General features: G+C 38.8%; 1 protein-coding gene across 1 annotated transcript in view; it reads right to left on the reverse strand.

Moving 5' to 3' along the window:
- The window catches only part of OXCT1 (3-oxoacid CoA-transferase 1), a 138,914-nt gene that overhangs the window by 12,051 nt on the left and 99,737 nt on the right, over positions 1-27,126 (reverse strand). The window contains exons 14-15 of the mRNA XM_058718573.1: positions 15,271-15,360; positions 5,217-5,297 (exon numbers count right to left, since the gene is read on the reverse strand). Of these exons, the coding sequence (XP_058574556.1) occupies positions 5,217-5,297; positions 15,271-15,360 (171 nt within the window). The remainder of the gene's footprint in view (positions 1-5,216; positions 5,298-15,270; positions 15,361-27,126) is intronic.

The raw sequence follows: 27,126 nt of genomic DNA on the forward strand, positions 1-27,126 counted from the left end.
AAGTGGGATTTATACCTGGGATGCAGGGCTGGTTCAATATCCACAAAACAACTAATGTGAATCATCACATCAATAAAAGAAAAGACAAGAACCATATGATCCTCTCAATAGATGCAGAGAAAGCATTTGACAAAATACAGCATCCATTCTTAATAAAAACCCTCAAGAAAGTAGGGAATAGAAGGTTCATACCTCGAGATCATAAAAGCCATATATGAATGACCCAATGTTAATATCATCCTCAATGGGGAAAAACTGAGAGCTTTCTCCCTAAGGTCAGGAACAAGACAGGGATGTCCACTCTCGCCACTGTTATTCAACTTAATATTGGAAGTCTTAGCCTCTGCAATCAGACAACACAAAGAAATAAAAGGCAACCAAATCGGCCAGGAGGAGGTCAAACTTTCACTCTTCACAGGTGACATGATACTCTATATGGAAAACCCAAAAGATTCCACCAAAAAACTGCTAGAACTGATTCATGAATTCAGCAAAGTTGCAGGATATAAAATCAATGCACAGAAATCGGCTGCATTCCTATTCACCAACAATGAAGCAACAGAAAGAGAAATAAAGGACTCGATCCCATTTACAGGTGCACCAAAAACCATAAAATACCTAGGAATAAATCTAACCAAAGAGGTGAAAAATCTATACGCTGAAAACTACAGAAAGCTTATGAAAGAAATCGAAGAAGACAAAAAAAAAAAAAGGACAAAGATTCCATGCTCCTGGATAGGAAGAACAAATATTGTTAAAATGTCGACACTACCCAAAGCAATCTACATATTCAATGAAATCCCTATCAAAATAACACCAGCATTCCTCACAGAGCTAGAACAAACAATCCTAAAATTTTATGGAACCAAAAGACCCCAAATAGCCAAAGCAATCTTGAAAAAGAAAACCAAAGCAGGAGGCATCACAATCCCAGACTTCAAGCTATATTACAAAGCTATAATCATCAAGACAGTATGGTACTGGCACAAGAACAGACACTCAGATCAATGGAACAGAATAGAGAACCCAGAAATGGACCCACAAACGTATGGCCAACTCATCTTTGACAAAGCAGGAACGAATATCCAATGGAATAAAGACAGTCTCTTCAGCACGTGGTGCTGGGAAAACTGGACAGCAACATGCAGAAGAATGAACCTGGACCACTTGCTTACACCATACACAAAAATAAACTCAAAATGGATGAAAGACCTCAATGTAAGACAGGAAGCCATCAAAATCCTCGAGGAGAAAGCAGGCTAAAACCTCTTTGATCTTGCCCTCAGCAACTTCTTACTCAACACGTCTCTGGAGGCAAGGGAAACAAAACCAAAAATGAACTACTGGACCTCATCAAAATAAAAATCTTCTGCACAGTGAAGGAAACAATCAGCAAAACTAAAAGGCAACTGAAAGAATGTGAAAAGATATTTGCAAATGACATATTTGATAAAGGGTTAGTATCCAAAATCTATAAAGAACTTATCAAACTCAACACCCAAAAAACAACTATTCCAGTGAAGAAATGGGCAAAAGACATGAATAGACACTTCTCCAAAGAAGACATCCAGATGGCCAACTGACACATGAAAAAATGCACAACATCATTCATCATCAGAGAAATACAAATCAAAACCACAATGAGATACCACCTTACACCTATCAGAATGGCTAACCTTACCAACTCAGGCAACAACAGATGTTGGCGAGGATGTGGAGAATGAGGATCTCTTTTACATTGTTGGTGGCAATGCAAGCTGGTGCAGCCACTCTGGAAAACAGTATGGAGGTTCCTCAAAAAATTAAAAATAGAACTACCCTATGACCCAGCAATTGCACTACTAGGTATTTATGCAAGGGATACAGGTGTGCTGTTTCGAAGGGGTACATGCACCCCCATGTTTCTAGCAGCACTATCAAACAATAGCCAAAGTTTGGAAAGAGCCCAAATGGCCATCGATGGATGAATGGATAAAGAAGATGTGGTATATATACACAATGGAGTATTACTTGGCAATCAAAAAGAATGAAATCTTGCCATTTGCAACTACGTGGATGGAACTGGAGGGTATTATGCTAAGCAAAATTAGTCAGAGAAAGACAAATATCATATGACTTCACTCATATGAGGACTTGAAGAGACAAAACAGATGAACATAAAGGGAAGGGAAAGAAAAATAATATAAAAACCAGGAGGGGGACAAAACATAAGAGGCTCTTAAATTTGGAGAACAAACAGAGGGTTACTGGAGGGGTTGTGGGTGAGGGGATGTGGTAAATGGATAAGGGGAATTAAGGAATGTACTCCTGAAATCATTGTTGCACTATATGCTAACTAATTTGGATGTAAATTAAAAAAAATAAAATTTAAAAAAAGTCTAAAAATAAAAAATAAAATCATTGAAGGGCTCCCAACTGCCTTCCAGATAAAACTCAAATTTCTTAACAAGGTGTTCACATTCCTTTATAATTTAGCCCTTCACTGTCTTTTCAACTGTAACCTTCAGAGTCCAGTCCTGCCCTCGCTCTACATTGCTCAGCTGGCAGGTCCTTGGGTTGGCTGTTTATTCTTAATAGCTCCACAACTCTGCCTATTTCCTTTCCTTAGCCCAGAAGGGCCTCTTTGGTCTTATTCTAACTTGTAAAACTCCTACTTACCTTTCAAGACTCATCACTGAATCTATCAATTTTCTCCATCAAGAGAAGTGTACTACATTTATTCAACAAGCATTCGCTGCGTATGAGCAAACATCATGCAAAGTACTGGATAAACACTGACGAGTGAGACAGGCAGAGCTGAGAGTTTATTTCAATACAGTGGTCAGTGCTGAATTAGGGTACGTACTAGGATTCAGGGAAGCACCCAGAAGACTTGTGGAGAGAAAGGGAAGACTTGCCAAAGAAAGAAACATATAGTTAAGACATAAAAAAAATGAGCAGGAATTAGCTAGATGGGAAGGGTGAGAAGAACATTCTAGGGAGGGAAACAAGATGTGCAGAATCCCAGAAGAACATGGAGGGTAGGGAAGGCAACACCATTCACAGCATTTTAACAGATGAAGTGGGGAGAATTTAAAAGCGGAAAGAGAGAAACTGAGATTGGAGGAGAAAAGGTAGAGTCTGTGAAATGCCTTGCAAAACCCATTACAAGTCTGTATTTGATACCATTCGAACCTCTCCTGACACTCTCCCCAGGTTGTTAGGCAGACTTCTTCTCTCCTGTGTTCCTAACTCCTCATCTGGCATGGCTCTTCTCACATTTATTACCCTAGCCTCGGGTATTGCCAGATGCACGCTGTCCAACCCTCCTGAATGTGCTCCCTGGGGGTGGAGACTGATCTCTTTTTCTGTAGCACACTGCTGGTAATAGTCTAGTTCAGAGAAGATGCTCACAAAATCCTTATTAAATGAATAAATGTATAAGACAACAATGTGAATGGGGAGAAAGGATAGATACAAGTTTTTATAAATGGCAGTAAGGTAAATAATAGTCTGTTATATCATAAGGAAATGTAGGTATGAGATGACAGGTGTCCAAATGAATGGTGCACGACTGAGGATGAGGCACAGGCAGGAGTGCGAAGATGGCCAGAAACCTCTTCGTGATCAAGAGGAAAACTGCATGAGGCCTAAAGGATGGATAGGATTTGGGGAGGCAGAGTCGAGTGGAACATATTGCAGGTAAGAGCAGTGAACTGGTAAGAACAAGGCCAGAGAGCACATGTAGTGGGGATGGGGGAGAGGGCTTACTTAGGAGAAGAGGAAGATCAATGGGAAAATGTTGCTGGAATTATCCTTAGAAGGTCTACCACTTCATTAAAGAAAACAGGATTGAGGACTGCTTTGTCGTTATTTTCAAAGTAATAGAATCTTTTCAGTAAGTCCTGTCACCACAATTTTGTAGGGGTTCAAGAAGCGGTAAGACTCAGGGAATGAATGGTGAAATAAAATATTCTGTAGTTTTATCCAATTTCTATTCTCTACAAATCATCTTTATGGAACTCCACATAAACAGTCCTAGGGGAAGGCAACATTTACAACACAATGCTCTTTAAAATGTGGGGGCCCCTAGGTGGCTCAGTTGGTTAAACATCTGACTCTTGATTTCGGCTCAGGTCATGATCTTACGGTTCATGAGACTGAACCCTGCGTCAGGCTCTGCACTGACAGCGTGGAGCCTGCTTGGGATTCTCTCTCTGCCCCTCCCCCGCTTATGCATTTGCTCTCTTTCTCTCTCTCCAAATAAATAAACATTTTAAAAAATGTTTAAAAAGTAAAATGTGGATCTGTCAAGTACTATGAACCTCTGAACCTACTTCAAAGGGCTGCGTTAGGGTGCTTCTTACCACACTTCAGTGAGAGGCAGCAAACCAGACTAATGCCAAGATGCTGTTCCTGTGGCTCTTGCAAAAAGAACAGCATCCAAACAAACCAATCCTGATACAGATAATTTTGTTTTTTGGTTTCATCAAGACACTGAATCAAGAAAACGGCACCCTCCTAGCTCACTTAGGAGAATTATGTCATTCCAACATTCTATGTTCAAGTCTGGGTCAGAAAGATGACTGTAGACAACTGCCAGTGAGGCTTCTCTCAGATGTGAGCAGCTTTCAGTCACACCATTACCAACATTTTCCATCTAAGAAGAAAAAATCTAGAAAAGCAGTAGAATGGCTCGTGTGTTCTGAAGTTCTTTTTATAAAAGAGCTGAAAGCATGCAAGAACCACAGAATAGATTTCTTGGCTCACTGTGGGGCCTTTGAACCCAAAAGATGAAAACCCCAATTTTGACAGAGTTTCCTAAAATGAAATCAAACAATTTGTACTTGTGAGTTGGGAAAGCAAAGAAGAAAGGTAGGAATGATTACTATATTCTTAACTTTATATACATCATCCATCTTAGACATGTTAATCGTCCAAGTAAAAGGATGAATAAAACTTCTCTGTGATTATATATACTGTCAAAGTTACCAAGGACAGTAGTGCAATTGTGTATATGCTGCATGGTATACACACCAGAGAGGTGCATGTCAAGGATTCTACCTTTAGAAACATTAAATTGACGAATTTTCCTATTCAGTCTACCCACAGATTAACTTAATCCTATGACTACCAACATACCCTTTTAGAGGGTGATGAAAAAAAATCTAAGAAGTCTTATAAATAAGAAAAAAAGTGCTGGCTGACATTAGAGGAAATGAAAAGAGGCACTGTACCTTTTCAGTAATGATGCGGTTGACGCATTGCTTTCCAGTCAGTGGCAATGTACATTTCTCCATGATTTTATGTGTATTTCCCTGTTTTAAAAAGAAGGAACATCAAAAGAGTAGTTAGGGACCAATTCTTACTTAGAAGTGGAATAATGATAGGACACACAGGAACTATCAGAGAAAGCATCTCCTAAGTACAGGCTGTTTCAAAATCTTTGCACAGTCATGCTTTTGCTTTCTTTCTGGGGATAGCTTCTGTTCCTAACATAATTTAGGTAGAATACCAAATGGATAGCAAAAGCCAGAAATGACTTAGTTGGGAAACACCTTGTCATAAATTTAAACTCTCAAGTCTCAGTCCTTATATATAACGTAAGAGAAATTTTACTTCTAGTATCCTGCTTCCTTTTCCTTTTCAGGGAACGGTCTCCTCGACAAACACGAACTATTATTCACCAAGGATAAAAAGCATGTACGAGATGCGAACGTGTAATACCCTTCTTAAAATTAATTTTGTTAGAAAAGTAAAACATACATGAAAACACCAATGCCTAGCCTCCTTTACTTACTTTTGGACCTGCTCTCAACAGGAATCAATTTTTTTTTCTAGCATTTTCTTTTGTATCTATACATTTTCCTATTACCTCTTCTTTTTTACAAACTGGGTTCCATGCTATTTGTTTCTTGATTAATTGATTTTAGACACTATGTACTAACTTCTTATTGTGGTACATGAAGACTTAACTCTCTTATAAAACCCTGTCCTCCATTGTCATCTGCACTTCTTCATTAGAGCTAGGCTGCAAACTGTAGTTAACTCAATGGTTAGAATTTACACCATTCTGCCTCAATGACCATTAAAACTGTTCATCGCTGAGCCAGGCAGTATAGTATACCATGGTTTTATTTACTTTCTCATACCGCTGTTTGCTGTTCCTGGAGTTTGTCTGAGCCTCAGTTTGCTCATAAGTAAAATGTATGAGCTGTCCTAAATCTGTATTTTTTCTTTTAACTACTGTACCCTTTCTTCAAACATAAAATAAAAAGGGAGTAAGAAAAGAAAGCGGAGTATTTATACAAAGAAAACAAAACCACGAATTCAGAGAGATGTATGAACACCTATGTTTACTGTAGCCTTATTTACAAGATATGGAAGCAACCTAAATGCTCATCAATAGATGAATGGATAAGGAAGATGTGGGCACACACACACACACACACACACACACACACACACACAGGAATATTATGCAGCCATAAAAATAATGAGATCATGCCATTTGAGACAACACAGATGGACCTAAGAGAGTATTATGCTAAGTGAAATAAGTCAGACTGAGAAAGACAAACAGCATATTTTACTCATTTTACTCATAAGTGGAATACAAAAAAACAAACAAACCTGAATAAACAAACAGAAAACAGAACGAGACCTATAAATACAGAGAAAACTGATGATTGCCAGAGGGGAGGGGGTGGTGTGCTGGGCCAGGCTGGTGAAACAGAGAGGGAGACAGATGCTTCCAGTTATGGAATAAGTCGTGGGAATAAGAGACACAGCACAAGGAATATCATCAATGATATTGTAACAATGATGTATTGGGTCAGATAGCAGCTACCCCTCTGGGGATCACAGCATCATGTACAAATCTGCTGAATCGCTATGCTAAACACCTGAAACTAATATAACACTGTGTGTCAACTATACTCAAAAAAAGAATGGAAAGCAGGTTTTCACCCATTATACTCCTTCCTCCAGCCTACATCCCAATGTAGGGGGCACCTGTACGGAAACACAATTGAAACATTAGCTCTGATGATCTGATTATAATTATCATTAAGCTCCTTTCTAAGTATCAAGCAACAGGAGCCTAATTTAGTATTTCCCTTGAGGATGAAAGCTACTTCATCATATTCTAGATCTTCTACTAAAAAATGGAAAAATGCTTCTATTGATTCTTTTTGGGGCCTAAAGCCACCATACATGGTGGCTCAGTTGGTTAAGCAACCAACTCTTGATTTCAGCTTGGGTTGTGATCTCACAGTCATGACATGGAGCCCTGCTTAAGATTCTCTCTCTCCCTCTGCCCTTCTCCCTGGCTCATGCTCTTACCAAAAACAAACAAATAAACAAATGAATAAATAAATAAATAAATAAATAAATAAATAAATAAATAAATAAAATAATAAATTAAAACACCACACATGATGTCATAATCATCTTTAGACATCTTACTGTTTTACCACTAAAATAAGCACCTGCTATCTGGCTTATATCTCTCTCAAATTTCTGTCAGATCTAGTGTACAGTCATAGGCAAGGAATTTCAGATAACTAGGTTTAATTAAAAAGATTTTGTTCCTCGCAATAAACTTTCAACTCTCCAATGCACCAGTAATTAAAAGGCTTTAGTGTACTTCATCCAGTGCATGGCACAAAAAGTATTATTTTTTGAATAAATGAATGGGAGGAAAATGAAAGGTCTACTGGAAATCCCAGATGGATTTCAAAAAAAGACAAACCCTACTATTTTAATTTAATCAAAATGAGTGCCAAATACATATAAAATGGATACACATTATGCCTTTAATAACAAGTTATATGCTTCTGGATCTTACTGTATAAGAAAATTTATAATTGTAGAAATAAAACCTCATTTTCACTTCATTTTTAATGCTCTACTTTCCTTCCCAGTTTCAAAGGAAGTTTGCACGTGTCACAGAAGCTTAATTAAGGAGCTGAAATTAATGATGAATATTCAAGCTTGTACAGTTGTCAGGTCTCCTTACATTGAATATAACTCAAATAAGGCATGTCACAGTGAATTCCAGGCCTGCCTGGGTACAAAGGGAGCAATCTGTGGGCCTCTGAAGAACATTTTTTGCAGGGAGCTCTTACTTTGTTCTCATTATTTGAGCACGATCCACATCTGGTGTGAGCAAAACTACTTGGATTTTAATGAACAACGAACTCCATTTTAGGAGGAATCAGGAATTTCAACTGACAGGACTAACAGAGACCTTTCATGGACTATCTGCTATATAAACAGGATAGTGTATGGTTAAGAGTGTGGGCTGGAGCCAAAGGGCCTGAGGGTAAAGTCTGGCTCTGCTCCTCCCGGGCTGTGCAAAATTCCTGGGCCTGGGCTTCCCCAGCAGCCTTCCCCCCATGGGGCTACCACAACGGTTCAATGAGATTCAAGTGTCCAGCACTTTGCAAGCGCTCAATAAATGTTAGCTACCATTGTTTACACAAAACCTATTTGACAATTCCACAGTCTACCAGGGAATTCTTTAGCTCTTATGTTCCTATAAGAAGTTAGACATGTGAGGGGCGCCTGGGTGGCGCAGTCGGTTAAGCGTCCGACTTCAGCCAGGTCACGATCTCGCGGTCCGTGAGTTCGAGCCCCGCGTCAGGCTCTGGGCTGATGGCTCGGAGCCTGGAGCCTGTTTCCGATTCTGTGTCTCCCTCTCTCTCTGCCCCTCCCCCGTTCATGCTCTGTCTCTCTCTGTCCCAAAAATAAAAAAACGTTGAAAAAAAAAAATTAAAAAAAAAAAAAAAAAAAAAAAGAAGTTAGACATGTGATTATGCAGAAAATGGCCTAAACCCAATTGCTGAGACCCACAAAACTAATGAAACCACAAGACATTTTTGGGGACACACCATACGGCTGGCCTAGGAAACTGGCACCGGGTGTATTCTTGCAGTGAGAACAATGTAGCTAGATGACTCCATTCACATTTAGCTCTAGCACATAACACAGATAAAGGAAAAAGAGAAAATGAGAGGCAAGAGATTAAAGAATGTCACAATTTCAGTATTCAACAATAGGTTAGCTATGAAGCCAACATTTAACTAACTCCCACTTCAGGGCTCTATTCTAACTGTGCCCGGCTGAGCCTTCCAATGGGGCATGGCGGCTGCATAGATTAACGATTCACAAAGGAGGAACAATTGCTGAGTTTTCAGCATTTAAAATTAAATCCTAAAAAAGAGAGGCAGTGTAGTGTGTGTGGCAGCAAAGAACACTGTACGAAGAGTCTAAAGAGCCATTTTTTTCATCTTATTATCTGCCATTTAATGGTCATTTGATGCCTTCAATTCTTTGCGCTGTAGTTTTCTGTATGGTTGCCTTGTCTTCCTCACCTGGTCACCGTAGGAATCACACAAAATGTTCTGAAAGTGTCATAAACTAGGAGAGGTAGAATCTACACACAAATATTTAGGGTCCGTGAGGTCTGTTTCATCCTTACCATTCTGCTTCTTTCTTTCTTCCCCAAGAAGAAATGCCAGAAAGGCATAGGAACAGATACCAAGTACAGCATTAAAAATGCTTTGACTAGTCCCGAGGGCTCCTGATTTCACTCGGTCCTTATTTGTGAACTTCATCAAAACCTTGATGAATCGCTAAATCTCTTCCTCTACCTGCCTCTCCACTTTTTCTCTTCCCCCCGCTTGATCACTTACAGGCCTCATGGCAACACCGAGGAATTTACCTTTTTCTTTTTAAATGACTTAGGGCCATAGTACTTTGTATTACTTGCTTCGTGGTGATCTCTCTTTAATTCTTTTGATATTTGTGTAAAATCCTGGACCTAAATTCTTCAGTAACGAGTCTGGTTAAGTGATAATAAATCCCCCTGGTTATCACTATAGTAAGCTTCATGTTATCACAATAAACTTAATCCCAAATAACAAGCTCTCTGTTTCACAACATGATGATTTTTGCATTTGATGTCAGCATTTATTCACCTGAGGCAACAGAGCGTGCATGTAATAAGATTTTGCTTTACATAAAACGCTATTGCTCATCTTTTCTGTTAAGTGCTTATTTTAAATGTGGCTGCAACATAGTTCTTCTTTTAGGAAACTTCTTTGGGGAAAGCCCTAATGACGAAGTATAAGAGAAAGCAAATTCTAGAAGTTGGTTGTTCCTTAAAGGACCAAGTCTTTAAGACTTCATTCATGCTACCCAAAATACACACCACCACACAAGCACCACATTCAAATGGCAACACTCTCCCTGTTCTTCAGGACTTGCTGTCTGAATATTATAATTCTAACTGAAGGAACTCCAACAGAGCTAGAGCTGTAAAATACCATGTGACTGAGTATCTAAGGACCACTACAGGCTGCTTTCTAGTCCCAAGATATGTACTTACACATTCCCAACATCGGTGAGCTCACTAGGAGAAGCACAACGAGCAGAAGTATGTGAAGGGACTTACAAGACTTTGGGGAGATAAATAAAGGCATGATCAAAGGGAGAAGCAAGACATCTCAAGACTGCAGAATGAAACACACACATTTATAAGTTAGGAGAGAAGCAGAGTGAATTATGCCTGCTCCCTCTTAAAGCTTCAGGGCTTCCAGTAACTTGCTGAAAAGATGGGCTACGTAGGCTGAACTTTGTAAGAGAATATTCAATACTTTGGTAGCACAATGAAACCTATGACAGATCTCTTTTTGGGCTTTTGCCAAAACATCATAAAAGCCTGAATGTCACTGCCACTTGCCTTTTCTTCTTCCCACTGGTCTCAATTCTTAAACCAGGTGACAAAGCTTGTACACACACACACACACACACACACACACACACACCCTCACACACACACCACAAATACAAACTATTCAGGAATGCTGTATCACAAAACACATGACTGTCCAATCACCATTATGACTGGTGAGGTACACAGAAAAGAAAAATGGGACTGGCTAATGAAAGACAATCAAGGTATGAAGGGTAAAAGGACAAGATGATATTACTCACACTGAATTCATAATCATGGGATATTTTGGCCTTTACACAGCACCTATTTGCTAGGGATTCCAACAATCCTTAAAGGACTCGAACAGAAAGACTCAGCTAGCTCTGAGAACAGTTGCTATTACAAATGGTTTTTCTATGTGGATGTAATAACGGTTTGTGGCTACAGGCACATTCTCAAGGGGAAGACTAACCAAATGAGATGATACATATAGCAAGGCATTTTTTCCGAAAACAGCCTTCGGGGCTTTGAGATCTTAGAATACAAGGCCATTTTTCTGAAATATAATATAAAAATCTTTATCATGGCCTTTTATTTCCTCTCCAAAGACTGCATCCTATGATCTCCAGCCTAAGGATGGGACAGCCCAGGTATGAAAAGGAATGATTTTCTCTTTCCATTCATGAATTGTTGTGGTACCTCAGAAAGCTTCTCTGTGAGTCAGTTTTCCTTTGAAGAGCCATGGACAAAGTCTCAGAATTTAAAGTTATTAGCTTAATTAAATTCTATAAGACATTTTAAAGAGCTTTAGTTGGACTGTGTTCTGCTTTTTTTCCCCCCCATTATAACATTTTTTTTGGCAGGCATTTCTATCATTAATGAAGAAATAAAAAGGCAAAACCATGTAAGCATTCCTATTTTTTTAAGGTAAATTTTTTTTTTCTAAACAGATCCTAGCCACAAAATAGTCTCATTAGCAAGTTATAAAATATTGACAAGTTTTTATAAATGAAAAAATATTACACCAGCTGAAACTGTGTTAATTATAAATTATCCCAACAAATAAATACTTTATTTACCTTGGGATACTTTTCAATGCTGTTGAAAAGTATTCCAAGAATGTTTCCCAGGGAAGAATTTTTTGTTTAAAAAATCTTTCACATTTGTTGGCTTTTGGTAAGGTATAAAATAAATAGGACTAAGAAATCTCATTTACTTTTTATAATTCCTCCCCACAAAAAATAAAGACAATGTAAAACTACATTCAAGATTTCTATATGATACCTTTGCTATCAGATATAGACTAGACATTATCGAAAGACATTCACAAAGATTTATTCCCAATGTCGTAACAATGACGATTCCTTTTATCCCTTCAGAATCCAGACCTCCTACTGTAATAAAAATAAAATCTAAACCTCTTTTAGAAATAGAGCTTTCATTTATGTTCTCTAAAATAGGTACCCAAGCTTTGCTTGTTTCCAATAAATGACAACTATGACCGAATTTCCCTGCTTTTGTGCTTTGAAAGTTTTACCCTTAGGAAATATATCCAGTACACAATATTGAGAACAAAGTACTTTCTTTTATGTTGTTAGTGGTGATGGTACCTGCCAAACAAAAAAGGTTATTAAAAAAAAAAAAAAAAAAACCCAAAAAACAAAAACGGAGGCCCAAAGGCAGGATACATGGGTTCTTGGCTTGCTTTTGCTCCAAATTTCCAACTTGACTTTTATCAGAATATTTAACCTCTAGGAAATTGTTTGTTTTTCTTTGCAAGGGAAACAATGAGACCTACACCTCACAAGAGTATCATAATGATAAAATGTGGAGGTAGTAATCCTGCAACTGCTTTGAAAAACTTAAAGGTGCTCTACATGTTCAAAGTATTATTATTTGAAGAATTAATAAATTCAACAAGTATTTATTGAGTCCTAATGGGCATCAGACATGATTCTCTTCACCTGTTATAACTGATGGAGTCCCTGCCCTCATGGAACTTACATTCCAATGAAAAGGGGGATGAAGGTCAGGAGAGGGGGGACTTCTGTTTTATAGAACAGTCAGGGAAAAGCTTCTCTGATATTGAGCAGAGACATACGTGAACTGAGGGAGCAAGCCATGCAGGTATCAGTGGAAGAGCATTCCAGGCATAAAGAATAACAAGTATTTTGCTTTGACTCACCAAAGCAAGGAGAGCCTTAGGGAAAATTTAAAAAGGGAGAGTGATCCTTGTGCAACCTGAAGCTTTCAGAAAAGGGCTGGTTTTAAATCCTGGTGTGGAGATGGCTCTGGTGAGGATGCGGTGCGGTGTGGTATGATGAACACATGACCTGAGTGAGACTCCGAACTCTGTCATACACCTGGACAAGTTTCTTAACCTGCCCACATCCCAGTCTTACTGAAAAGGGTCCCTGAGAAGCTAGCGACATGAAGTATGTACAATGCCAAGCACAGGGCCTTGTAGCTAATAAGGACTCATACTGCTACTACTTTCCTTCATTTTCTTGCCATTCTTAGAGGGCAGAAGAAGGCCACGTCAAGAGATGAAGAGAAGCCTAAGAACAAAGGTAGTCAGACACCAAGAAAACTTTGCCTAGAAAGAAGAAAACAGGAAAAATATCTGCTTCTATAAAAAGCTTTAGTTAGGAATTTCTAATGAAAAGTTTAAAGGATGATTTCTTTTCCTCTTTCAGAAATTTTGGCTGAGACAAAAGACTTTGGAAAAACAAACAGAGAGAGAAAAAGAGTTTGTTAAATACAGGCCTAACACTTTGAAAACAAATGCATGAAAAAAATCTAAAATGAGTCGGACTTCAGCATCTGTGCACCAACATTAAAGTAATAACAAAAGCGAAGTCAGAAATGTCTATTTATCCAAATAGACATTATGTTCCAGAAAAGATGTGGATTTGATTTGCATGCTTGGCATCCTTTTGCCTCTGAAACGAAGTATTTTGGATGTTTTCACAAGGCATCTCTCAGAAGTCACCTGTGTGGGTTTCATTTCTATTGTTCCGTATTTATGCTCTGCTGCCTAGTTTCCACTGTTTACAAACCAATTTAGGATATTTTCATATTTATTACACTTTTCACAACTGAACAATTTCATGGCACACATCACTCTGTAACACAACTCCCTCATGGGAAGCAAGCTCCGTGCTCTCCCAAGATGCTGATGCTGCATCTCTAAATTAAAACAGGGCAGATGAACTACCACTTCCATTCAAATTAACAGGTCTCAAGGTGAGAACAGGTAGATTTTGTTTTAAACCTAAGAATCAGGGGCACCTGGGTGGCTCCGTCGGTTAAACATCTGACTCTTGATTTCAGCTCAGGTCATGATCTCATGGTTCGTGAGTTCAAGTCCTGCGCTGGGCTCCATGCAAACAGTGCAGACCACTTGGGATTCTCTCTCTCCCTCTATCTCTTCTGCCCCTCTCCTGCTCACTCACATGCTCTCCCTCTTTCTCAAAGTAAATAAATAAACATTAAAAAAAAAAACCCTAAGAATTATTTAAAAAAAAAAAAAAGGAGAATGAACAAAGGGCATAGATAATGAAGGGAGTACCACCCAGGATCCATTTTGCAAATCATCAGAAACCCACGGACTCAGCTTAGGAAAGCAATTAAGCTCAGTTAGTTTAAAGACACTGAGCTGGGAACAAGGAACAAAGTTGTACTGATTGCTCTATAGTTAGAACACTAGGCTTTGGAATCATAGATACCCAGTTCTAATCTCAGTGCCACTAGTTTAGTGACCTCAGGCAAGTTACTTAACCTCTCTGAAGCTGTTTTTGAAACCATAATAAAATACCTGGATCAAGTTCATAAGCTTATACATGCAAATACACAGAGAGGGCTTAATATACTGTCGGAACACAGGAAGCTCGATAAATGGTAGTTATCATTATTGTAGGATGATGATATATCATCATCATCATCACCACGACCACCACCACCAAATGTAAACTCCACGAGGTCAATGATCTTTGAGTAGTTTTGGTCATTGCCAAATTATAGAAGTATCTAACATTATGATCAGCACTCAACAAATATTCAATGATACATCAAAATAAAGGCATCATACTTTACAGAATAAGGATACTCTTTATCACCAAGTCCACCACTTTCTAACCCTTCTCAAAATGGCATCTCACAGCTTTGGTAAGAGACCACACCATGCATTTGAAAATAACTGTTGTTAAAAGGCCACATTCTGTTGTACTTTTCATTTTGCAAGCACAGAGCAACCACTATAATCATCTTTAAACCTAAATCAAAACATCTGCCCTGACATATTTTCACTGACTTTGAAGACTTTATGGCTTTAACTTTTATTGTGTAAGCAAAGTAAATAAAGACCCCCCCCATTTGTTTCACTCAAAGTTAAAGAACTGTCTAGCTGAATGACAATAAGTAACTACTTTTATTTGCAGCCTTTCTCTCTAAAATATAAATGCTATCAATTTGAATGATCCTGAGAAAACAATAAAAAAACATGATTGCATGACCTGGATTATGTACAGGATCTTGGCATACTGTGAATTTCCAAAAGCAGCACACATTACCTTTGCAGAATGCTCCATGGTGACCACCACTTTGGTCTTAGCACTGGACACGAGATCCATAGCCCCTCCCATTCCTTTCACCATCTTCCCCTACAAAACAGAAGTGGGAAATAAGATGTAATTCTCTTTCAATCCTTTAGTATGTGGCAGAATAAAATTAACTGGTACGAATAAGTCACTGGAATAAATGAGCGAGAAAACCTCACTGATCTTTACTGCTTAGTACTAGAAGCTTTACAATATTAATATTCTGTTACTGTATTATTCTGTGATTGAGAGATAACTTCAGGACAAATATTATGATGTCAGTTTTATTACATTGTGGCTAACATTATTTTGTTGATGATATATTAGCAATAAGACAATCAGTGGATGAGAAAAATATTAAGAATCTTTTCAGAATTCTGGCACTTTATTATGATTATAGTAATAGGAGACTGAAATCCACATATCCCTGACATCCACTTTCTTTTAATTTTTTTTTTTAACATTTATTTATTTTTGAGACAGAGAGAGACAGAGCATGAATGGGGGAAGGTCAGAGAGAGGGAGACACAAAATCTGAAACAGGCTCCAGGCTCTGAGCTGTCAGCACAGAGCCCGACGCGGGGCTCGAACTCACCGATCGCGAGATCATGACCTGAGCCGAAGTCGGCCGCTTAACCAACTGAGCCACCCAGGCGCCCCTCCACTTTCTTTTTAAACACAAAATCGGCACCACTGAGTCTTCAATTACAAACACTTTCTAAAGCACTCTCTTGGATTTCCTGCAGATTAAAATGCCATTACGTAGTAGGTTAAGACACTCATGGTGTTTCCCTAGTAATGATTAATATGAAAAGGTGGGTCTGTCTTTCTAAACTTGGCATTTATCTCACTCTTAGAAAAATAAGCCAAACAGGGGCGCCTGGGTGGCGCAGTCGGTTAAGCGTCTGACTTCAGCCAGGTCACGATCTCGCGGTCCGTGAGTTTGAGCCCCGCGTCAGGCTCTGGGCTGATGGCTCGGAGCCTGGAGCCTGCTTCCGATTCTGTGTCTCCCTCTCTCTCTGCCCCTCCCCCGTTCATGCTCTGTCTCTCTCTGTCCAAAAATAAATAAAAAACGTTGAAAAAAAAAATTAAAAAAAAAAAAAAAAAAAAAAAAGAAAAATAAGCCAAACAAAACAAAAAATATATTGCTGTCAAGCAAAAACAAAACAGAAGCAGAGTTCAGGGCCTCTCGCCGTTCCCATTCTATTTTTGTTCACCTGTCCATCTCCTCATTCATTAAACATTTACCAGCCACCTTCTGCACGCTGTACACTCTGAATATTTCCCACTGTCTGTTCTGTCTCCTGGTTACAGAGTTTGGGAAAAAGCAGGTGTTTCCAGAGATGATGAAATAAATTCTTCCTCAAGTACATGGAAGAGAAATGAAATCTAACATCAAAACCTCCTTAAAATTTTATTTTTAATCCGAGTCCTCTTGCTGATTTGACGGTAAACTCTTAGCTCCTTCCCCAAAATTTCATAGCTACAAGGAGATTAGGCAATGTACTCATACCTGGCTTTAAAACATAGAGGGCTCAAATCCTCTGATATCAAGAACATTTTAGAGGTCAGTGCAACACTGCACAAACATGAATTCGATGTGCATTATGTAAAGGAAAGGATCAAGTGGTCAGGATGTCTTCGTGATTTGGAGCCTGCCACTAAATGAGATGGGTAGCAGCTGGCAATGGCTGGAGGGTGGCAGCGGGGAGCGGAGATGGAGAGCAGGAAAGACGCAGAAGGTACAAAGTCAGTCCGTCTTCAGACATGTAAGTTTGAAGTGAAACAATATCTATGTGGAAATGTGTAATATTATACTTCAATGAGCCATGCCATCATCCTTAGTTAGCTACAGTTTTAATAAATTAGATATATTATTTTCATAATATTTCTGTAGAGAACACCAATACCTTATGGGATGAAATATGAATAACATTTCTGTAGAGAAATATATTTTCTCCACTATTATGGGATGAAGTATGAGTAATTTGGAGACAGAAGCAATGAATGTCTATCATTAACTCCAACACTAAGGAAGCTTGAGATTTTTAGAGCATCAAAAGACACTAAAGAAAGTCCATTACAAAATGTATTAATCTGTTGTGATAAGAACATCCAGCAAGTCTCAGCTTCCAGATAGTGTCCTTAGGAAGACTGTAAGGGTATAAGTGTTAGTAGAATGAAGAAGGCAAAGAAAACCAGAAACCAAGCTAGCATGTTAAAAACTTCTTGAATTAAAAAAAAAAAAAAAAAAAAAAAAGGATCCTTGAATTAGAATATACCAGAGGCAAAATTTCTCACCTGTGGCACAATGATTATAGGTAAAAGCTTATGCCAGTCTGTTACAAAAAGCATGTCCAATTCAGGTGAATCTGATTTAGACATTTTTAATCATTGTCAATTATTTAAAAAATATTTATAGAGCACCTACTGAGTACAAAACACTGTGCTGGCAGGGATATAAAGAGCTATAGAACATGGTAGAAGAACCCTCTCTTTGTCTTAAAAAGAACATTTCTTGGGATCTCATCAAAATAAAAAGCTTCTGCTGTCCAACTTCGGGTCAGGTCATGATCTCATGGTTTGTGAGTTCGAGCCCTGCATCAGGCTCTGTGCTGACAGCTCAGAGCCTGGAGCCTGCTTTGGATTCTGTGTCTCCCTCTCTCTCTGCCCCTCCCCCGCTCACGCTCTCTCAAAAATAAATAAATGTTAAAAAAAAGTTAAAAAAAAAAAAGATAAAAAACTTCTGCACAGTAAAGGAAACAATCAGCAAAACTAAAAAGCTACCAACAGAATGGGAGAAGATATTTGCAAATGACATCAGATAAAGGGTTAGTATCCAAAATCTATAAAGAACTTATCAAATAATCCAGTGAAGAAATGGGCAAAAGACATGAATAGACGCTTCTCCAAAGAAGACATCCAGATGGCGAACAGACATATGAAAAAATGCTCAACATCATTCATCATCAGGAAATACAAAGCAAAACCACAATGAGATACCACCTCACACCTGTCAGAATGGCTAAAATTAACAATTCAGGCAACAACAACAGATGTTGGTGAGGATGTAGAGAAAGAGGATCTCTTCTGCATTGCTCATGGGAATGCAAACTGCTGCAGCCACTCTGGAAAACAGTATGGAGGTTCCTCAAAAAGTTAAAAATAGAACTACCCTATGACCCACCAATTGCACTACTAGGTATTTATTCAAGGGATACAGGTGTGCTGTTTTGAAGGGACACATGCACCCTAATGTTTATAGCAGTGCTATCGACAATAGCCAAAGTATGGAAAGGGGCCAAATGTCCATCAACAGATGAATGGATAAAGAAGACATGGCGTATGTATGTGTGTGTGTACACACACACACACACACACACACACACACGCACACACACACAATGGAGTATTACTCGGCAATCAAAAAGAATGAAATCTTGCCATTTGCAACTACGTGGATGGAACTAGAGGGTATTATGTTAAGCGAAATTAGTCAGAGAAAGACAAATATCATATGACTTCACTCATGTGTGGAATTTAAGATACAAACAGATGAACATAAGAGAAGGGAAGCAAAAATAATATAAAAACAAGGAGGACAAAACATAAGAGACTCTTAAATATAGACAACAAACTGAGGGTTAATGGAGGGGTTGTGGGTGAGGGAATGGGCTAAATGGGTAAGGAGAATTAAGGAGGGCACTTGTTGGGGGGCGCCGCCTGGGTGGCTCAGTCGGTTGAGCGTCCGACTTCAGCTCAGGTCATGATCTCGCGGTTTGTGAGTTCGAGCCCTACATGAGGCTCTGTGCTGACAGCTCAGAGCCTGGAGCCTGCTTCAGATTCTGTGTCTCCTCCTTTCTCTGCCCCTCCCATGCTCATGCTCTATCTCTCTCTGTGTCTCTCAATAATAAATAAACGTTAAGAAAAAAAAAATTTTTTTTTAAAAAGGAGGGCACTTGTTGGGATGAGCACTGGGTGTTATACATAGGGGATGAATCATTGGAATCTACTCCTGAAATCGTTACTGTACTATATGGTAACTAACTTGGATATAAATTTAAAAAAATTAATAAATGGGTGTGGGTGAAGGGGGAACGGGAGGAAGGTGGTCAAAAGGGCAAACTTCCAATTATAAGATAAATAAGTACTAGAGATGTAAGGTACACACGATGACTATAACTAATACTGCTGTATGATATATAGGAAAGTTGTTAAGAGTGTAAACCCTGAGTGTTCTTATCACAAGGTTTTTTTTCCTTTTCTCCTTTCTTTATTGTGTCTATAAATGATGGATGTTAGTCTGAAAGTACTGTGGTACTCACTTCACAATATATGTATATCAAATCATTGTGCTATATGCCTTATACAGTGATGTATGTCAACTATTTCTCAATAAAACTGGAAAAAGGGGCGCCTGGGTGGCTTGGTCGGTTAAGCGTCCGACTTCGGCTCAGGTCACGATCTCGCGGTCCGTGAGTTCGAGCCCCGCGTCGGGCTCTGTGCCGACAGCTCAGAGCCTGGAGCCTGTTTCAGATTCTGTGTCTCCCTCTCTCTGTGACCCTCCCCCGTTCATGCTCTGTCTCTCTCTGTCTCAAAAATAAATAAAACGTTAAAAAAAAATTTTTTTTTAAATAAAAAAAAAATAAAACTGGAAAAAAAGAAACTTAAGAAACAGTCTTGTGGACTCAATGTAAAGGAGTAGCCTTTATCACTCAATGAGATTCTGATGTTTTATCTTCAAAGCAGCACATGCTACAAATTTCAAAGCACTATTTTGATACTGAAATATCTGTTTCCAAGAGTGAAGAATACACCAGATTCGGTGCAGAATACCTAAGATCTATTCTATTAACCCACTGTACAACATTGGCAAATTCTCTTGAATTGTCTGTGAATCCATTATCTATAAACCAAGACTAAGAATATCCATCCACCTAATCATAAAGCTGTTATGAGGAGTGCATGAGATAATGCATGGAAAATTATGGAATAAATAAAATTTACAAATTCTTGACTTATCTTGTCATCTAGTCTATTCGGTTTACTGAGTGTCTAGTATGAACCTGGCACTCTTCTGGGTACCAGAGTTAGAGATTATCATAACAGGCCTTTTTTCCTCATAAATTTCATCATCTGAGGGAGGAAGAGCATTGGGAGTAATTATGGGGACTTGGACCAAACTTCCTTCCTCTACAAGAAGCAGTACCACGGTTCCCTCATCCCCAAGAACCTAGTGCTAATCTCCTCTTCCCTGCATCCTTGCTATCTAGTATATAATTGTATCACAGTGAATTTCAACCTTTTTTTCATTATAGGTGCTTGGGTGAGTGAGGAGTGAATGAGTTAAACTAACATGGGCATGTTCAGGTCCTAGCTGAGCACTCGAGGATACAAGTGCTAACTGTCCCTGGCTGGGGAAGCAGAGGCGGGAAGAGGCAGGCAGCTCAGGGGGATTTCACAGAAGAGATGCTTCACAACAGCAGTCTTACCAGATGGCAAAAAGAACAGCAGCGTAGCCTAATAGAAAGCATTTCTAGCAAGTTAACAGGTAAACCTTCAAATATTTGGCTTTCCTATTTTTTAAAGTAAGTTCATTGTATTGGAAAAAGAAAATAACATATTTCCTTCCATTTCAACTCCCAGATGATTTCTGAGACAGAGTCAATTACTAAATGAAAACAATTCGTTCTATCTATACCGGCAGAAAGAAACAGGGTTATACGAGACATGCTCTCCAATGCAAGTGGGAAATTCATCACTGTCCTTCAACCCACCTTAGCAGCCACTCTTTTGGGACTCAATTACTTGCATTTCCTGGTTCTGTACTGCAGGGAGGGGTGGCCATGTGCCTGAGCTCCAGACAGTGGAAGGAGGGAGACGATATCTGTGGTTTCCAGCCTCTGGCCCGTAAATACTTCTCACATGAAATCCCTCATGCCCTTTTACCTTCTGGAATCTGGACACTGGCATCCAAGGCGACCTTGGAAGATGCTAAGCTTCCTTCAGGGTCCTTCAATGACCGCGTGCAGCAGAACCCACTTACCCGGAAACACGCTGCACCGTTCAATATAAGTGAAAAATGAACGCATAGGGTGCTAAGCCACTGAATTTGGGAGCCCTATTTGTTACAGCAGCTCGTGTGACTAATATAATGTGGTGACCAAATGAATTCTATAGAGGGGATAGAACTGAGTATAGAATTAGAACTGTTTCACAGCATGGAGGTTCCTCAAAAAATTAAAAATAGAACTACCCTATGACCCAGAAATAGCACTACTGGGAATTTATCTGAAGGATACAGGAGTGCTGATGAATAGGGGTACATGTACCCCCAATGTTTATAGCAGGGCTCTCAACAACAGCCAAATCATGGAAAGAGCCTAAATGTCCAACAACTGATGAATGGATAAATATGTGGTTTATACCACAATGAAATACCACCTTATACCTGTCAGAATGGCTAACGTTAACAACTTAGGCAATAACAGATGTTGGTGAGGATGTGGAGAAAGAGGATCTCTTTTGCACTGCTAGTGGGAATGCAAGCTGGTGCAGCCACTCTGGAAAACAGTATGGAGGTTCCTCAAAAAGTTAAAAATAGAACTACCCTATGACCCAGTAATTGCACTACTAGGTATTTATGCAAGGGTACACTGTTCGAAGGGGCACATGCACCCCAATGTTTATTAGCAGCACTATCAACAATAGCCAAAGTATGGAAAGAGCCCAAATGTCCATCGATGGATGAATGGATAAAGAAGATGTGATATATATACATACGTATGTATACATACGTATATATACATACGTATGTATATATATATATGTATACACACACACACATACACACACACAATGGAGTATTACTTGGCAATCAAAAAGAATGAAATCTTGCCATTTGCAACTATGTGGATGGAACTAGAGGGTATTATGCTAAGCGAAATTAGTCAGAGAAAGACAAGTATCGTATGACTTCACTCATATGAGGACTTAAAGATACAGAACAGATGAACATAAGGGAAGGGAAGCAAAAATAATATAAAAACCAGCAGGGGGACAAAACATAAGAGGCTCTTAAATATGGAGAACATACAGAGGGTTACTGGAGGGGTTGTGGGAGGAGGGATGGGCTAAATGGGTAAGGGGTACTAAGGAATCTACTCCTGAAATTACTGTTGCACTATATGGTAACTAATTTGGATGTAAATTTAAAAAATTTAAAAAAAAATTTTTTAAAAGAATAAAAAAAAAGATGTGGTTTATATATACAATGGAATACTACTTGGCAATGAGAAAGAATGAAATCCTGCCATTTGCAACAACATGGATGGAACTGAAGGGTATTATGCTAAGTGAAATAAGTCAGTCAAAGAAAAGACACATACCATGTTTTTACTCATATGTGCAACTTGAGAAACTTAACAGAAGGCCATGGAGAAGGGAAGGGGAAAAAATAGTTTCAAACAGAGAGGGAGGCAAACCATAAGAGACTCTTAAATACAGAGATCAGACTGAGAGTTGATGGGGGCAGAGGAAAGGAGGAAAGGGGCGATGGGCATTGAGGAGGGCACTTGTTGGGATGAGCACTGGGTGTTGTATGTAAGCGATGAATCATGGGAATCTACCTCCAAAAACCAAGAGCACGCTGTATACACTATATGTTAGCCAACTTGACTAATATAATTTAATAAATTATATTTTTTTTAAAAAAGAGCTAACTGATTCAGCTACACAACAGAGGAGGGAGCAGGCCTTTGAGGGGGATGTTTTACCACTGCTCCTTGAAGGAGGGGACTAGGCAAGATACTGAAATTTACTTCTGTATCCAAATGTCCAACACAAGCTTGCCATTTTACAGAGATGAGATACAGACCTCACTGCCACCTCTAGCTCCCTCCCCCAAATCCAACATCCTATTCGACATACAAAACAAGAAGCTGCTAAGCAGTGAAGTTATGAAGCTAAAAATGTACCTTTAAATAAATCACAAGAGGGAAAGTGATTCTCCGAGAAAAACAGGCCTATGCTGAAGAAGAGACTCTGGGCATGACTGAAGCACGGGGCCAGGGTGACACAAAGTACGGCTTTCTTAAAAATCTCATCAGCAAACATACATTTCTTGAATGGTGCAACTTTAGTTCTGAAATGTATTCTGGCTATCATAATGGAGAGATGATTGCTGGATACTCATTTCATGGCCGACTCATCTCTGTGCAGTTGAAGACTGACTCCGGTATCAAGTATGCGAAGAACACAGCAGTATGATGACTTAGAAATGCTGCATGCTATATTATGACACACTTACAGAACTTTTCTGAAAAGACACTAGCTCAAGTATTATCCTCAATTCATGAATATTTGCTCAAAATCTATTATAAACTGGGTACCAAAATAGGAATTAAGAATAGAAGAAGAATGAATATGGTTATCTACCTTTTTTCTAGAAAATAGATTTAAACTGAAAGCAATATTTTAAATATTTTACTTACTTTAATCTTATTCCCTAATATGAGAATTTGAAAGAAAGTAAAAGAAATGTTAATAATATAACATTAAAATATAAACCTCAATGTAACAAAGTACAAATATTAAATTGCACTCCCAAAAATACAGTAATTCAAGTTCTACATGTGACATTTGGTGATGTTTTAAGGTTTTTACAAAAAGGTAAAACGAATACAGTGAACAGTTGTGTGAAATGCTGTTTAAAACACAATATAAAACATACTGAAAATGATTTTTGCCACCTTTACCATTAGCGTGTGGTGTGTGTGTGTATGTGTGTATATGTGTGTATATATACACATATATACGTAGTAATGGCTGATTTGCAGATTTGTTGCCTATATTCTGTTCTTAAGTGAGAAACAAATGTACAATATACAGAAACAATTTTTAAAACCTTTTAAATTAATGCTATGTGCCTCACTGGAAAATGTTAATTGACTGGAAGAAAAGGGAAAGATAACTGTAGAGTGATTTATTAATAAAACTAGGGCTTGCTGCTCAATATTAAACACCAGAACATTAAGTACGCACCTCAATCCAAATGTAAGCCTCTTTATTTCTGTCTCACTTCCCCATTATTAAAAAAAAATGTTCTAAGAAAGAAAAGGACCTCTAAAAATGCTCCTTGCTAAAGAGTATAGGAGTGAAGGAAAATAAATATAATATCAGTATTTGTTTAAACATAAAGGAGAGGTTATAACTCGGTTTTAGAGAAAATAAAAGATACATAATTTGTCTTAGTTTTGCCTACTTATAACAAAGTTACAGTAGTAATATTTCTCTTTTCTGTTCTATACTTTGTATTCAAAACCAAGAAAAATGTGATTTTCCTTTCAAGGATTAATTGTATTTCCCAGGACGGGTGGAGTGATCATGTAAACCAGCTAATATGGAGCTAGAAATATAGTTACAGTCTCTATCGCCAGGTAAAGTAACAAAATTGCTCCTAACAAATATCAGTTATCAATCATTGTATGGGCTAAAAAGAAGAGCATGTCAAAAAGCAGCACTTGGACAAACTCAAAACTTCATTTTAGTAAGCTCTCTTATTCCTGTTCTCTCGGGGACTTTGTTTCATCAACTACCCCTTGCTCTGATTTTTCCATCCCCAGCCCTTCTCTAGCTCCTCTCTGTTGATACCTCAATGCACTAAAATCTGGTTTCTGCCTTGACTATGCCTTTGAAATGAGAATTACTCAATCAGGTCTCTAACATTTAACCATCTGATGCCTTGTGGGTTTACTTTACTATATTCCTGGACCTGTCGACTACATTTTACACTAGTTTTCACAAACTTCTTGAAATGCTCTACTCATGGGTTTCCATGATACAATATTTCCCTGGTCCTCCTACTTCAGGGTTTGTCAAGCTCCTTTTTAGCATCCTTTTTCCCAATCCCAGCTTTGTGTGTTGGCCAACTTAAAAGCTCTGTCCTTGGCCTACTGCACTTGTCATTTTCTCTGAGAGTGACTTCATCTGCTCTTATGATATAAACTGCCCCAATTTCTGATGACTCCTAAAGCATTTTCAGCTCAAATCCTTCCTCTGAGTCTCAGACTTCAATATCCAAAAGTTTCCCAGTCATCATGTGGCACAATCTGTCAGCTGATCCCCCAAATAATTTCCTCTTGTTCCTGGGCTCAGTTAGGCTACTTTTTCCAGCCTTCCTTGAGGTTAGGGTTGGTCATGTGAATAGGTTCTGGCCAACATAAAGTGGGTGAAAGTGACAAATAATTATTCCAGAGTCGGACTATAAATGCTTGCAAGAATTTGGGTGCCTGGGTGGCTCAGCTGGTTAAATGTTTGACTTTGGCTCAGTCATGATCTCACTGGGCTCTAGGCTGTAAGCACACAACACTCTTCAGATCCTTTCTCTCTCTTTCTCTTTCTCTCTCTCTCTCAAAACTTCCAAGAACTATGGTCCATGTTCTTCCCCTTTCTGCAAACTATCTGTTGAAAATAGTAGAGCCACAGATGGAAGGAATGTCAGTCCCCAAATTACTGCATAGAAGAGAGCTTCTTGCCAATCAGAGATACTAATCTTGATTCTGTGTTAGTAAGAAACAAAAACTTCTTTACGTTAATTATTACATACCTCAGCTCAGCATGGTCCATGTTAAATTAAGTATTTTTATCAAAGCAAATCTTATTTACCTACTAAGTCCTGATCTCAGTTACTGGCCAACCATCCACATCAAGGTCCAACCAGAAACTTCCTTATCTCTTGCCTGTCCTTCGTTATCTATGTGCAATCAGCCATTCAATTACAAAGAACTCCAATTTTTCCAGTATTTCTTGAACTTGAACTTTTCTCACCCAAGATTCTTGTGATTTCTCCCTGAGTATTGCAATAACATCTCTACTGCCAGCCTATGTCCAGCCTTATCCCTCCCAAACCTTTCCAACCCACATGAAAATAATCTCTCTCAAATGAACGTTTTATGTTACTCCTCTGCTTAAAACCTTTCACTAGTTCCCCAGTGTGCCAGGATGGAGTCCAAGCACTTCAGGTGGGATACAAGGCCTGTGACAACCTGGCCTCAACCCTCACTCATTTCCTCACACTCTAGTATCCTGTTTCTGTGCCAGGAATAGTGAGTTGCTTGTGCACAGCACATGGCTTCATGCTACGCCATAAGGTCCCACCCTCCTTCTATAAAGTGTACACCAGCTTACTCTTTGTGTGTCAAATCACGACTACTTCTTCGAGGAAGTATCCACATGCCTCTACCCCAGCCCACCAACTAGGTGTGATCAGGGACCTCTCTTGGGTGCTCTCACAGCATCCTTCCTTATCCCTATTGTAGAATCTGCCAAGTGATCTGCATTAAGATCAGGGTTGGTGTTCCACTGGCAGGTAGTGGCCGGGCCATACAGGTAGTTATAACATAAATTCTTCCTTATGAGAGGCATGCTATCCCCTCCCTGAGCAAGCTCTCCCCAACTCCACCACCATCTAGCAACTGAAAATACAACAGCGGGCCTCCAAGACCCTATCTGGCTATGACTACCTGCTGTTCTGATAGAGCACATCTATGCAGATTAATCAGTGCCTATAACACTAAAGAAATCAATTAAACTCAAATAGAAAAAGTGAGTTCTGTTTCTAGCTATTAACTATGAATTTCCCATTTTGTAAAAATGTAAATACCACTCAGTAGGGTCTCCATAGTTCACTTATGAAACCTCATCACTCCAAGTGAAGAAATAAATAGCAAGCATATAAAATTGATTGCAAGTCGTTAACTCCACCTTTGTATAGGAGATTAGTAAGCATTTATTAGGTGAATAGTTAGAAGTATGAAACTCTCCTATTTT

This window comes from Neofelis nebulosa, chromosome 1, assembly GCF_028018385.1.
Source record: "Neofelis nebulosa isolate mNeoNeb1 chromosome 1, mNeoNeb1.pri, whole genome shotgun sequence".
Classification (NCBI taxonomy): domain Eukaryota; kingdom Metazoa; phylum Chordata; class Mammalia; order Carnivora; family Felidae; genus Neofelis; species Neofelis nebulosa.